This window comes from Chelmon rostratus, chromosome 8 (assembly GCF_017976325.1).
Source record: "Chelmon rostratus isolate fCheRos1 chromosome 8, fCheRos1.pri, whole genome shotgun sequence".
NCBI classification, from domain to species: domain Eukaryota; kingdom Metazoa; phylum Chordata; class Actinopteri; order Chaetodontiformes; family Chaetodontidae; genus Chelmon; species Chelmon rostratus.
Window position 1 is genome coordinate 12726118 of NC_055665.1, and position 15601 is coordinate 12741718.

Here is a 15601-nt window from a genome sequence, read left to right on the forward strand (position 1 = left end):
CCTAATGGCTTCCTGTGGAAGCACTGTCTCTCAGTGTAGGGGTTTCCTCAACCCATTTTCCTGCTGATGTGAACATTTCCAGATCACTTTCATCTCGTGTGAATCTACTCATCCTATTCATGTGTCCTAGTAAATAAGTGACGCTTCTGCAGTTTTACAGCATCGGGCATCGGACAGCATCTGCTACAGATAACTGTTGCTGTGACTTAAGAGCCATTCTGTGGCTGAAAATCACCACCGCACAGCAAACCAGCTCTGATTTTCAGGTGATGTGTTGTGCAAGAAGTAAAAACCACCAGTCTCTCAACAAATCAGTAAGAGATTTGTGGTCCTAACCGGCTGTGAAGAGAAGTGAAGTGGTGGGTCCGTGCTTCAGCAAGGCAAGGAGGTTTTTTAATGACAGGTAAACTCAGGTGAAGCAGGCCCAGCGAAGTCTCTGTTACTGGCAGTGATTGCTGCTCCTCCAAGGGGATGAAATTCCAACCCTGTGCTCGACAAAGAGCCTGACAGGGTGTCAGTCAGGCTTAGTGATGGGCCTCCCATCCAATATTCACTAGCTCCTCAAGCTGTAAATCTACACAGGACAACCTCAACACAGCACAGGCATAACACTGAGCCATCTCAACTTGCTTGCCACAGGTCTGGTTTACAGTAACAAAGCCCTGGCGCAAGGTTGAAGGTGGCTGGGGGTAAGGGACGAGGAAAGAATGAGGTCAGTAGAGCATCTTCATAAGAGGGAGATGTGTATAAATGTTTGTGTGTGGTAATGACTATTTTACCGTTACATAAAGATAAAAGGACAGGAAGGGGAAAAATGTTACCCGAAAAGAGCTGATAGCCCGGTGACGGTTAGAGTCCATAAAAGCACACATCAGAGGATTAAAAGAGCTTAAAGCTGTGAAGCAGCACACTGCACAGATTGTTGTTAATATATGTTCTATATCTGCTGTTTTAGACCTGTAGCATGGCAGCGCAAAGGTATCACAGAAACAGAGCTCTAAGGTTGAGGCTAACATTCCCAAACAGTGAAAGGAACTATTTTAGGGCATGAAATGCTAAACCGTTGTAAAAGCAATCACGGATGAGGCTTCAACAATGACCTCATCTTGTCCTCTGGGACCCTCTTTGGCATGCTGTGCTGTGGGACAATGTTGAATGAACAGCAAAACATGAATCGTCGGCCCCACGCACACACACTGCTCCAAATGTAACAAAACACTGGCATTATCTCAGAGACTACAGAGGGACGACAATCAGCACAGATACAATGGGACCTGGTCGAGCCCAAGGCTGTCGGTATAACGGGGCTGCAGGTGAGGTGAGAGGATATGTGTCAATATCAGGACTTCTCAGAACATTTTCTGTCTGTCAGCAATTCTTAACACTGCCTTTACAAGTTGGTCACAAAGAGGAAACTCTCTTTTGTTCCAAGTCTAATAATCTGCTTGTCCTACTCACCCTATCTGTCTGTTGGTGGATGGAGCCTGAGTGATGACGGAGCTGGACTGAGGGGAGGGCAGGGCTTGCTGGATCACTATGCTGGTATCATGGTTGCCCATGCGTGAGTGGGAATGCTGGTGCTGGCCTTGGCCTGCCTGGCCATGCAGTGTGATGTTCTGCAGCGAGGAAGGGGAGAGAAAAGCAAGCAGGGGTTAGGAATCTGTGAAGAGTGCAACCTCCTTCCAAGCAAGTTGTATTTTCAGCACAACTCAAGCAATTACAAATGTTTGGCCTTGGGCTCCATTCACCCAGCTTGAATGGATAATGAGGACCTACGTAAACTATCATCTGCAGGCTTTTTCTGAGTTGAGCTGGGGAAACATTGAGAGTCTAATGAAGACCAGGTTTCCTTATTGTTATTTGCCCAGCAGGACAGTTGGTTTTTACCTCTGTTACATGCAACCGCATATGCATCCCAAAATAACCCTGTGCTGTAAGAAACAATATATCTCCAAGCTCAACTCACAAAAACCAACAGCAAGTTGAAGTAATTTGCATTGAGTCAAATATGAAACAGCCACAATGATCAAATAGAACAAGAACAATAAAGTAGAATGAAATAGTTTACCTGAGAAGAAGTACTAACCCTGAAATGTGTATGATGCACAACTTAAAAGTTGTAATAAATTAAATCAGTCTCTCTTCTTCACATATTTAAGGGTCTGTGAATGAAAATGTAACGATCTCACATTCATATTGGCCGAATGCTGTTTTCCTGAAGTTTCAAGCTTTTTGCTCCTTATGGCTGCTTATTGTGCTATACACTCCCAGAGAGTCTTGCTCTGACTCGCCTCCTGCTGACTTAGCAGAGCCTCCCATCATAAACCACACAGGTTGGGGAGGCTAGACGAGGCTGACCTGAGCGCAGATGAGCTCCAGAGCCAAACCACCCAGACGACAGCTTAGCTACAGCGTGCACTGCACATCTTTCCAGACATTAGATAAGCAGTCTGTCTTGTGGCGATTTGACTAGCACCCATGTTACAGGTGAAACCTTCACGGGCCTCAGGGCAGATTTATAATGCATAAATGATCAGGTCTTTTGTCAGGTGTCAAAGCTTTGCGACTCTGCTCACATGTGAGAATGTCTGGCCAGGCCTTTCATTGCCGCCACAAAAGTTGTCTCAGGGGTCTGTCTTTACGTCTGGGAAGAAATAGGACTCCCGCCCTGAGAGATGACTGGAAAGCTGTTTGAAGTTGCAGGTGGAGAACCTGATCTCTTTTCTCCTCACCTGTGGCGGGTGACAAATCTCCACCTGCTAGCCCCGTCTGTCACTGTCAACAAGACTGACGGGGATCGGGGAGTATGGAGCACTACAAGAGTTGGATGTGCAACACATGACTACAAGTTTGAACATACGGCAGAGATGTCAGAGGTCTATACAGACCTGTGGTTATCAGCTTTTTAACAAGTGAGCAGAGTGCGGTTACGTGGGGTGTAGGTGTTTTGAATCTATTAAAAGTGTGTGCACCAGCTCACAGCGACATGACTGATGATAGCACCAGATAACAGTTCTCAGCCTGACCAAGCCCTGTGGGTGGCTGCAGCTTTGAGTTGACCAAGTGTTTTAGGCTTTGTTCTCTCCTCTGCAGTACCTGTTTACTGTCCTCTTCTTCTTGGGCCTTGCAGAACTCCTGCTCGATGGAGCAGTCCAGTTCACTGAACAATCCCACCTCCTCACAGTTCTTCAAGAAGCGTGTTGGTGTGGGTGTCTGGTCTGGAAATAAAGGAAAGATTTTTCAAGTTTCAGCTTTGAAATCAACTACTGCTAATCGTGTTTATTTGCCATGCTGAGCATACAGTCGCACAAGGAAAACAGCAGCATGCAAAATTCCATTATTTTGAATTCTATCGTCTTCTTTATCTTTAAATGTTACCGAATCAGAGTTAACTTAAAACTAATTTTCATCTGCAGCCTCTTATAGCCACAGTTGAAACATACACACGAAACAAAGTGTATACTAGACAAAGTAAAGATATTTGCTTTTGTTTCACTGTAGAGTTTTTATTGTTTAACCTTTAATTTGTAGTCAGTTCTCTTGTTTTCTGATCTTTATGTTTGGTTTGGTGTGTACTTTCTTGCCTCATTGATTCATTATGATGCTAAAATGCTGCTTAGTTTCATAATTTATGCATGTGGACCGCAGTTAGACTAGCAAAAGATTTACAGAAGCCCCCGGAGCTCCACACAAAGACTTAAGTGTAAAGAATGTACATTGTTGTTACATATTTGCAACGATTTAAAGAAAACATAACCCTGGTTTTGTTAGTGAGAGAGAGATACCACGTTTGACAGCCCTGTTCCAGCTGATAAAGTACAGATCCCACCTACAGAGCGGGGGTCTCATTTGTTGAGCCCAGTCAAGCCGTGGCATTCAACTTGACGTTGTGGGGGGTGCGCAAAGATCAGGTTTCAGACAGTTGAAGGTGATTTTAGGATCAGGCTTGTTTCAAAAGCTAAAAGCATACTTCATGGTCTGTTTATCCATTCTGGCTAGACTGGGGATTGACTCAAACTTTCATCATGACCTGTGTGCCCAAAATACAAATACTCTTTTTTCCATTTCAGCGGTGAATGTAACAAGCTCTATTAATACAAAAGTGAGTCATGTCAATTTTTAGTTTAGGAAAACACTGAGAGCAGATTAGCCAATAAAGTCGGAGGTGAACTTTAGGTCAACAATTATAGCGCTAAAAGTTCAAGAGTAGATCATTTTGGTGACCATCTTAGGGCGTATTATCATGTGTGGCTGAGCTGTAACTTGAAGTATAAGCACTGACTACTTTATCCTGAGTTCAACGTCTCAATAAGAGAAATGGTCAGAGCTGTAACTCAGTCAACAGGTGATAGGAACACCTGGCCTAGAAAATCCGATCCTGCTGTCCACTGGGCGTAAATAATGAAGAGGACACAATCTCGGCAGTGTGGCTGGAGCAGCTCATACTGTTGTCTAGCGTGGCCTGGCTGTTTCTAGGAATGGAGATCTATGCTTATGGATTGGCCTTGGGTTGTCTCCTCTTTCTGCAGTACAAAATCTATGATTTGTCGTTTCTTTGAACAGTAGATTCATGTACCTATCAACTCGCCACCTGGGACTTGTACCGTACACACCACCATCTAAAAAAAATTACCTTCCACCGCCTCTCCAGTAAGATCGACACTAATGTCACCTCTGATGATCACACAAAGCAACAGGAAGGAGAAATGTATCTTAACATGCTGATTTCTCCAGCCATACGTCAGCGTCTGCAGTGTCAGCGGTATGCACTGGACGGAGCTGAGCTGCAATGTGTCATATGATTTACATTACTGCAAACAACTGGGATGGATGCACCATGAAGTTTCCTGATGATAGACAAGTGTGCCTGAGCGTGAGTCACCCAGACACACACCTGCAAATGAACTACGAGTCCTCCGTGAACCCTGCTGAGGTAATGTGCGAGTCTGTATTGATGTAGCCGTAACTCACCTGATAACATGTTGTCGTTCTTTATGGAGGGGAACTTAAGGGTCATCTCATGTTTGTGTCGATGTATCATCAGATGGTCCTCCGTGGGGAATCGCTGTTGAGTTTTTGAGAAGTTTTTGTGAGATAAATATGTGTAACTTCTTATGAAGCAAATAAACCCACACACTCAAGCTTTAACGTAAAATGACATTCACTGTTATTTTCCATTTATAGAGTGCATCCTATAAGAGCATCGACCCTGGCGCTGGCTTCAAAGAGATTTTCTTCTTTTGGTGTTTTTACACCTGCAGCGTTATTTACAGTTTGAGTTTCACTCACTTCCATGCTATTCTGTTTCTCCTTACGCATGAGGCAGTAACCCACTCCTCAGACCTCCTCAATGTACACCTCTTCATATTACAGGGAGATCGACACACACACACACACACATACACACTCACACATTGTGTTGTGTTGTTTAGTCTCGACGCACTCACCTGAGAACAGCCAGGAGCGTTGCACACGAACGGCCTTTCCTGGTCTGAGTTCATCACTCTGGCCACCTTCTCATAAAACTATGAAAAACACAGCAGAAGAAAGCGAAGAGAGGATGTGAATGATTGACTTTCCCCAGCCAGTGTCCAAGAGGGAAAATGCGCTCACTGAGTGACGTCCGACATAAAATTGCCATTGCACCTGAAACAGGTGTGTGGTTATTTTCAGCACTAAACATAGTGCAGTTTTCTCACACTACAGCAATCCAGCATCCACAGAAATGGCAAGGATCTGGGTTTTCAAGGACTGGAAACACTTGTATCAATAACTTCAGCAAAAAAGTCATGCAATGTTGAATTTTTGATTACTTTGACTATTATAGCACAATGTAAAACAGACAATGGGGACAACTGTGATAAATTTGGATGGGAACAATAATACTATCAACCATGTTTGAAATTTCCATTAAAACATCACTACCACCACTTTGAAACCACAGTTTCAACAAGGCATGCTCAAATGTTTATTCCCACCACAAAGTGACAGAATCCGGTCTAGCACATATGGACCTGGTCTGACAAACACAACTGTGAACAAATGTGAAAAATCTCTTTTCACTAAGTCCAAATTTAACTTTAAATGACACTTAAATCTCATCAAACGCGCCTTTCTAATGCTGTTTCAGTCACACAGCATTCAATTAGACATATCATTCAGGTAGTTGGTGTAAGTCTCATAGCGAGAACAAGGAGAGGAAGAGGTGGCAGAGCAGCATTGCATGAAGGATGGACACAAGGTGCAGTTTATTTGTACTAAAGGGCAACTTTAAAAGCATCAGTTAGTTTTAAAGCTTACAAATAAGAGATATTTATTACCTGCAACTACTGCCAAATATGTGCTTTTTAAGTAATTGCTGAGTACACCATGCATCATGTCAAATGTGCAACGGCTTCAGGTATTGTTTTAGGTTCTTTAATAATTTAGAGTGAAAGAGAAGACTAACTTTGCCAGAAAAGAGGAGTCCCTCAGACCTATGCTCTGTTAAAAAATATATAAAATTAAACCAGAGACACATCAAAATGAAGGGCCTGCAAATTCTGTAAAGACTACCCTGTCCCTCCGTTCACTTACTGAACCTAAATCATGCACAATAACAAGGATGGATCCTGCACTCAGCGTGACAATACACTGGAAACAGCTTGAATTTGTTTATGACAGTACGTCAGAGAACGAAGAGCAATGACGTGCCATTTAAAGGCTTTGATGTGCACTTTAACCAATTATAGCATGCGATACACATGAGATACCTCCTCAAATTCAAACATTGAAACCATAGTTGGATAGTAGTTAAATAACAGTTTTAAAACAGTGTACATAAGAATCTATAGGAACAGTTGATCTATTATTGTTGGTAGAAAAAGTAGAAATATATTTTACAATATATTTTACATTTATATATATATATATATATATATATATATATATATCACACACACAGAGAGACGCACGCACACACATATATACATCTTAGCCTTTTTGAATACAGACTGCTTTGTGTTTGTTTAGAGGATTAAAGCTGTCAAGTGCTAAAGGTTTGCACTGAAAACATGGTGATTTCCCGGTTTAAATCATTATTTCAGTAATTGTATACTTCACTTCATTGAAGCAATTGTTTGTTGGATGTTTGTGTTAACACATTATTAAACACAGATGCAAGTCTAGCTTGTCTATTTAAATGAGAGAACATTTTTGCAGATCAAATTGATTCTACTCAGCGAACTGTTGTGCAGAAAAAAGTATTATTTGGACTTTGGCCCTCAGCCCTGCCGTATCTGCTGACCGCTGTCTCTTGTGTGACAATGTATTTCTTATTTCAAGGTCTTATCTTTGCCCAGTACGGCGCAGTGTAAACTGTCCTCATCACTGACCACCTCTGAGCAGTGACCGCATGCCAGTACTACAGATGCCCAGCACTCTCTGACAGATGTTTTAACAGATGGTAAGTGAGTATGACAAGTGTTAAATTAGTCTTTATTAATTCCCTCCCAGGAGCAGCACAGCACTCGGGGACCGTCTTCAGCTTCGAGCCAGCGCCCTGATCAATAGCAGGAAGATTCTTCACACTGAACATGCACGTCTTTTGCTACGGGACATGCAAACAGGGAATGAAGATTTAAACTCTGTACAAGAAGACCCGGTTGGCCCTTGTGAGGTTTGAACCAAAGATCATGTGAGTGTCATAGACACTAATTTTTCACTCCAATACATGAATTAAGCCTTAACAGACTATTTGAATATGAATTAAGACAGTTGGTAGGTGTACAAAAACACAATGCATTTCTACTCTGACACTACAAAAGCAAAGTTAAAGAAAGGTGGCGATTAAGAATCTTAAATAAACAATCCAAAATGTTTTTTCTGTCTAAGAGATGACTCATTTAATTATCAGCATTAGCAGTGTGGTTTGTTTATAATGTGAGCTCTTTATAATGACTGGAACATCTACAGGACTAGTGATATTGCACCCCGCCACCTTCATCGATTCACGAAAACTAAAACGCATCCGAAATTCAAACGTCGATGCCATCACGTGTCTAGCATGAATGCCTTCATACACTATGTACATGTGTGTCGTTTTCATGGGTACAGACTCTTTCCTCAACCACAGTCAAAACACTCAAATGTTGTGTTATGCTAAGCAGTGCTGTTTTCCTAACAAGCTGTACTTCATGACCGAGCCTGCAGAACAGGGTCTGGACAGGGTCTCTCTGTCAGAGAGCAATGAGCCCTGGTCTCTCTTTCTGTCACCAGTTCACTCTGTCTCTTCTGCAGGGCCCCTAAAAACTCACCTGGCTTCCTTTGACACAACAAACATGACTAACACTTCTGATCCCAACCCTGAACCCGAACTAGATGATGGCAAGTTCAGCTGCAGAATTTTTATCTCAGTTTTTACAGATACATGGAACTTTCAGCTGTTTGTACAATTCTTTGTTTTCAGGCTTTCTTTTCCTGAACATCTGTACAACTATGAATAACTCTGTTTAAATTTAAAACTTTACAATAAATCACCAGAAAGCACCAATAAACAATAAGAGGAAAAGAGTATCCAGATCGCACAGATGCAAAAATGAAACTTTTACCTTCCTGTTTCTAAAATGGGACTTGATCATTTCATCGCATTTACCAGGAAATTCAAACCATATGACGAATAAAACTTTTAACCATTAATTCTGTGAATGCCTCTGTGAATTAGCCAATAGCTTTCATTCTTCAAATTATCAGTCCTCAAGGCCCTTTCCTTGGAAAGGGCATTTGGCTCTCATTTGATATCGATGTTTTAGTTTAGCAGAGGAAATTTGGTTACACTTTACATTAACGATGTCCTGATGTGTGCGAGGGGAAGGATTAGGGTCTGGCGATCGATTTCAAGAGGAGCTGGGGAGGAATTCTCCAGGTAGAGCGCATATTAGAATTTAAACAATATGGTGAGGAAAAGAGGGGTTGAGGTGCAAAGGCATGTGGGGTTAAAGCAAGAACAAACATGCACAGCAATTCAAATCTCCAGCTCCCCATAGCCTGGGCCTTTGACAGCACAAGTTCAAGGCAGGATCATGGTGATCCCTGAGGCAGGGAACATGGCCCTCTTAGACAATGTCTGCCCTGAACCTCTGCCCTTCAAGTGAATGCGTGACAAAAAAACACTGCTGTGATATAAACCTCAAGACCTATCAATTACTGGCCTCGTTCACAACATGCAAACTCATAACAAAATACAAAAACACCCCCTCATTATTCTAACTAACAAAAAGTTTTGCACAACTCCTGGAATAGAGAAAAGAAAGTCGCTGAATATATTGTATACAACATTGTACAAGTCATGATAATTAAATACATGCAACCGTTATTTTAGGTGAAATGAAACTTCTGGAACCAAACTGTTGATTGAACTGTGTCTTCCCATATTAACACAATCATTACCAAAGGAACATTTCACCTTGAGCACATGCAATGACCATCAACAAATAATAGTCACATTTTAGTGTTGCACCAAGCTGCTGGACTGCAAACAAGCTGAACTTCAATTAAAATATGGGAAGAATTAGAGCTGTATCAAGGTTACTAAGTAACACAAGTTATTCAGTTTAATGAAGAGTTACTTTATAGTCTTTGCTGTTTTGTGTTTATTTATGTAATTATTCACATTTTGATACGCATTATTTATTTCCCTTGACCAGCTGGATCCAGTTACAAAATGTAATTGACATTAAGATTTTGATGCAAATGAAAAACTGATTTATCATAATTAGTTAATTACTTCTCAAAAGATAATAGATTTTTATGCTGAGGTTTTCTTGCAACAGTGATGTAGAAAATGTGAAAAGGAGAATTCATCTTCCAAACTGCTTTTAAACCGTTGCTTTCATAAAATCTAACTTTATTCCACTGAAGTGCAACAGGGCATTTTTTAAATTAAAAGCCCACATGAGTCTGTATTAAAAGGGCAGAGTGACTGCGATCATCATCAGACTTAAACACCATATCATCAGCTGTTATTAACACAGCCAATTAAATGGGACACCATAAAAGTGGAAGCCTACACGTTGATCTACAGCGGCGTGCATGAGAAACGAGCGGTTATTGATAGTGTTGTCACATAACCATAATGACAGCGGAGAGTAATCAAATGATTAAAACATCTTTCTTTCTATTTTTTTTTCAAGCAGTTTAGCCGCAAAGCGCGCCTCGTCAGCACAACCTTCCTGAAAGTAACCCTCAACATCTCAGCGCTTAATCAAATATCGACTGGCCTGCAGAATGACGTAATGTTGGTCACATTGCTGTTCAAGAGAAAAGGGAACGTAAATTTCTCGGGAACAGGAGCATCACTCTTTCCTTTTTTTTAATTGGCATGACGGTAAGACCACCGAGCTATCAATTTCTAGACGATCGCTGATGAACCGCGGCACGCAGAGAGTCCGGGACAAACGCCGGCTCCGCGTATCCCGAGATGGGACAGGCATGCCAATGATGCAGGGATCCAACGCCGGGGCTTTGGGAATAACAGAAAACCTGGAAGACGTGTCGGACTGGTGCGAAGTGCAATGAAAATCCTCCTTTGCGTTGACCCGTTGTGCAGTTTTCAGCCTTGCTCGGCATGAATTCCTGCAGACTTGCCTCCGCTGCTACCTGACAGTGGAGCGGCAGCGGCGGCACTTGACTCCGCATTCAACTTCCAACAACAAGTCAACAGACAGGCCAACGAGCGGACGCCGAAGTGAGATGACAATGCACTTACTCTAACAAAACTACCACGAGCCGCTGCCTCGTTCAGCCGCACGCACAAATGAGCAGAGAACAAGAAGAAGAAGGGAGGGGAAAAAACACACATCTTGACCGGGACTGCTGAAGAGAACAACAAAACAAGCTGTTGCATGAAAAAAAGGAGGAGAAAAAGTAGCACGGATCGCTTTGAACGAGCGCAACAAACCTGCAGAGGCGCATGCACGGTCCTCTGCATGGTGGTAGAGGCTTTTCAACTCACCAAACAAGTGTAGAAAATGTGAAGCAGTCTCTCAGAAGAAACCACGTTGGACTGAGAAAAGATTACAATACGATCTATTTAGAGAAGCATAACGTCACCCCTGGGTGACGTCACGTGGGATTCCTGAACTTCTAAATCATTGCGGTCCGCTCGGAGGCGGCGCGAGCGGGGCGGGGTTTGCAAATGTACGCCCAGAGGCATGGACGGACACTGCTCGGCCCCGGGGTGGGTGTGGTGCGAAGCTGGATCTCCAGTACCGACCGCTCGGGCATGCAAATAAGCGCCCTGTGGTGCATCTCACGGCTGATAACGCTGTGGACTGTCCCATAAACAAAGTGACCTCGGTTGAGTGGGTGTGAAATGGGATTTCAATCACACCTTTCATGACGCGAAAGACAACACTTAATATACTGTTCCAAACTTGCAATAGCCAATTAACCCAATGTTAATATATATGTTTCTGTAATAATAAATAAAGAAGCTGCTCTGATCAAAACTGCCTTTAAAATATGCTTTTCCTCTGCAGACATTCTGATTTGCCACAGCAGGAACGGCACAGGTGTTACTGATAATATTAAAGATGGATCTGCTCTCTTCAAGTGTCTCAGTAAGTGTGACAGAAAGTCAGCATGACCCTGAAACCTTAGCACCTATGGGATTCAGCCATAGTTAATTCTATTATTTACACCTGAGCGTTTCCTGTGGTGACAAGTCAAAAATGTCCCCAATGAAAAGGGCTTATTGGATTAATTAGATACAGAGAAAAATATTTATGCAGCATTGTCAAAGGTGGGCATCCATGAAACTAAGCCTGCACTCCAAGGTGTTCATGTCCTGAGGAGTTTTGTGCAATACTAATAAACTACAGTATGATGGCGATCCACCTGCGTGTCCACAGGTGGCTGTCTACTACTCTATCATACACTATCATTAAGTGGCAGTAATGGTCGGATTAACCTGCCATGGGGCCCCGAGGCAAAAATGGGCTGCTGCGCCACTATTAACCCCCTTGTCCTCCTGTCCTCAGATTTGCTGTGTGGCAATTTGATCAGACACAAATTGGTTTTGAAATATGCATCATGTAAGCACAAAACTGAAACAGTGAAGGTCTTAACACTAGATTTTGTCACATAGATCCTCTTCAGATCAAGAGATTCATCATCAAGATTAGGAAATATACCAGCACCCACCTATCATTCAGTTAGTTGTTTCAATTAAATTAGCACAAACCAGTACAGCTGGATCTTTCAGGGCCCTGTAATTCTGGGGCTCTGGGCAGTACTCTGCTTCGTCTACTTGGTTACCAAACCTCAGTGACAGTTTTCAAATGTCAAAGCATGCAAGCTACAGTGCATATTACTATCAGACTGTTGGGGCTTGAACAGTTTGTTTTCTTTTGCTATTAGCTTCATTCCTGGTCATCTCAAACTACTTTTCTATTTAAATAAACTTATATTTCACAAAGGGACGATAACCTGGCAGCGCTTACTGCATCATCATAAGCAGCGGCAGCTTCACTTGCAAATTAACTGAACGTGCAAATGTATTGTAGTTCCACATAGCCTCGTCTGAAATGTGGGCCTTAGCTGCAGCACATTAGAAGAGATTTAAACAGCTTTGAAGTACAAAGCATTTATGTTGGAGCTCTGTGTGACCCGCTGGTGCCAACTGGCTGTGATTTCTTGGGCCACGGACACAGATAGTGAAGCCATCCTCGGCTCCAGGGATTAATGACTGCTCACACATTGAGAAATGTTTACCGCTCGCCTGCGACCACTCCACTAGACGCACTAAGAGCTCTGTCACTGAAACAATAACGCAGTCTGAAAAGCCCTCATAACTCAGAGCTTCTCCGCCTCTGTCTTTTAACCAGAGCTTTAATCAACGTTTATGACATCCTTTTGTCTCTTTATTGCCAATATATTTCCCAACCAATCCAAACATTATGCTCCCAGAGGAGCAGACTATTAAGGTTGGAAAGAGCCGATACAGTTTGGGTCAGTGACCCACACTAAAGCAGATTTGATCTATATTATACTAAACCTTTTATTATTAAGCCTTTGTGCAATGCTTTTGAGTAAGATCACCTTGGGATGATTAGCACCAGTGAGGATGCTTTGTTGCAGCAGGTGCAAACGGTGAAGGAGGCTGAATTTAAAAAGGTTTTTCATTTTGTAAACAAAAAAAAACATCCTCAGAAATATTTTTACTTCAATCAAAACTGGAAAAAGGATGCTTCCTGCTCTCCACACCTCATACAGAGATGATTGTGCATGCAGGGATGGAAATGTTGGGTTCTCAGTATAACTGCAAGACATTCCACGTTACAACACCTCAGCAAGACCAGTAAGACAGTAAGACTTAAACTGACTTTATATTCAGGTTTATCCCTTGCAAGCTGCAGGTACGGTTCCATATTCCCCATTTGACTCCAAACGAGTGACTGAGTGAATTTTAAACAAATTCAGTTTAGTTCATGGAAAACACTACTCTGGCTCACCACTGGGTCCAGGTCAAGCTTGATTTTAATTCTTCTATATTTAATTCCTCCATAGTTCCAACAAAACGTTTTCAGCAATTAGAGGCATCCAATGACATTTGATTGCATGCAGACTGATGGAACATTTACTAGTGGTATGATTTCTGGGACTGAAAGTGCATCAGAGTTTCAAAGATAAAGACGATGGATTGAGCATGGCTAATTATTCACGTATTTTGGGTAAATTAAGATTCTTTACAAACTGCTCTGATCACTTCAACACAAATACATGTGCTTTGTTGAAGTGTCATGGAATGTGACAACGTGAACACCGCTCTTAGTTATAAGGTGACAAACATTTCTTTATTTTTGTGCAACATTCTAACTTGCATAAGACAAGTCTAAAATTAAAGCTAAGATTAGCTATTACTGTATGTGTATCTTTACAAAACCAAAGGTTCCAGCCAGACTTGTTGATATAATTTTGTTTCTGAACTTCTGAGAAGGAAGTTGTGGCTGCTGATTGGTTAATTTAGATTGGGAAATACTGCATGATAAGTCAGACCTCAGCACTTTTTAAATATGACAGTGTTGACATTATTTATCAAAGTCTCAAATATTGGTGAATCTTTAATATTTCAGCATGTTCTGCTCTACAATATCAATGACATAGCGTCTATGTAAGCTGTTTGACAGTTGTTCGACACCATCTTTGGAGGACAGTGTACCAGCTGTAAGTTGCTTCTCTGCACTGCAAAAACAGCCATACAGTAGTTAAAATTTGTATTGGGTTGCGGGACTGCTTTGGATTTTAACTTGAACATAAGTGTGCTACGTATATGCATTTGCTCAAACAATAAACATTTGTGTCACACCCCTTTTTATAACTTTGGGTCTCCAGGTTAAAGCATTTTGAAAAGAATGGTCAGCTGATCAAAGGTTTGAAAACAACTGGTGTGTGAGAGACTTACGGTGGAAATGAGAGCCTAAAAATAATAACTATATATATATATATATATATATATATATATATATATATATATATATATATATATATATATATGTGTGTGTGCTGGGAGGTTCCCAGGAGATAACCCCAGTGACATTTCTGCACTCAAAAACTCAACCTTGTAATTAAATTATGTGGCTGGTGAACGGTGCTGGCTGTGTGACGACTCCTTGGATTTATAACAGTGCAGAATGATGTCCTCTGTGCTCCGTATTTGTGGTAAGTACATCACTCTTTTGACATCTGAACTGGGCTCCTGTGTGTGCTCAAGCTGGGTTGTTAAGGTCATTTGTAAAATCATTTATGAATAACCTCTGGCTGGGTTTGGAAAAGTGTCATACAAATTGATGTATTGTCATTGCTTTATTCCTTCCTTTATAATTTACCTTAGCCTGCTTCTATTTTATCAATATTTTATAAAATACTAATTCATAAACACAGGGATGATTTGAGCTTGAAATAAAATGGGGAAGCTGGGAAATCTCTACTTCTACTATGCGTTAAGACATTTTGACTGTATACTACTAATACATGAAAAAGTTGGAATAAATATCTGCTGGGTGTGAAATTGTAGACACCAAAAGTATTTAGGTGCCTTAAGGCTTGTTGGGGTAGTTCACAGTGAGCAACAACAGGGTTTAGTTATAAACCAGCAGCTATGAAATGTGAGTTTCCCTGCATGTGTTTCCACACTGAGCTTAAACAACCTTTTCAGTAAATCTCTAGTGCAGAAAATCACAAATGCATCTATTACCTCATCTGCATTTATGGGTTGTGACAAATTGAAGAGTAATTACTAGCTGTAGCTATGCTCATCAGTCACAATCATCAATAAACAACAGTGGATAGGTAATACCAGCATTTTAAAATGAAAGCCATCAGGTTCCTAAAACAAGAGGCTGTGTGTGATGTAATGTTTTTAAAGTAATATCCCACAGTTCTCAAGAACTGGATCTTGTTTTCTGAAAATGGGCTGGGTCCAGTGATGATCCATTACATCATTGCCAGGCACAAATTCAGAGTTACTGCACAGTCAATAAATGAAAAAAAAATGCAAAGAACAAAGTAACTGGAGAAAGTTAAAGTCAAGTAAATCTTATTACTGTAATTCTGTTTTTGCAAA

At 41.5% G+C, this 15601-nt stretch overlaps 1 protein-coding gene across 1 annotated transcript in view; it reads right to left on the bottom strand.

Annotated features, from left to right (window-relative positions):
* Nucleotides 1–11031, bottom strand: part of creb5b (cAMP responsive element binding protein 5b) — a 45107-nt gene extending 34076 nt beyond the window's left edge. Inside the window, exons 1-5 of the mRNA XM_041943366.1 lie at nt 10991–11031; nt 5448–5525; nt 4972–5065; nt 3097–3218; nt 1459–1616 (exon numbers count right to left, since the gene is read on the bottom strand). Coding sequence (XP_041799300.1) covers nt 1459–1616; nt 3097–3218; nt 4972–5065; nt 5448–5501 — 428 coding nt within the window. The 5' untranslated portion in view covers nt 5502–5525; nt 10991–11031. The remainder of the gene's footprint in view (nt 1–1458; nt 1617–3096; nt 3219–4971; nt 5066–5447; nt 5526–10990) is intronic.
* Between the last annotated feature and the right edge of the window lie 4570 nt (nt 11032–15601).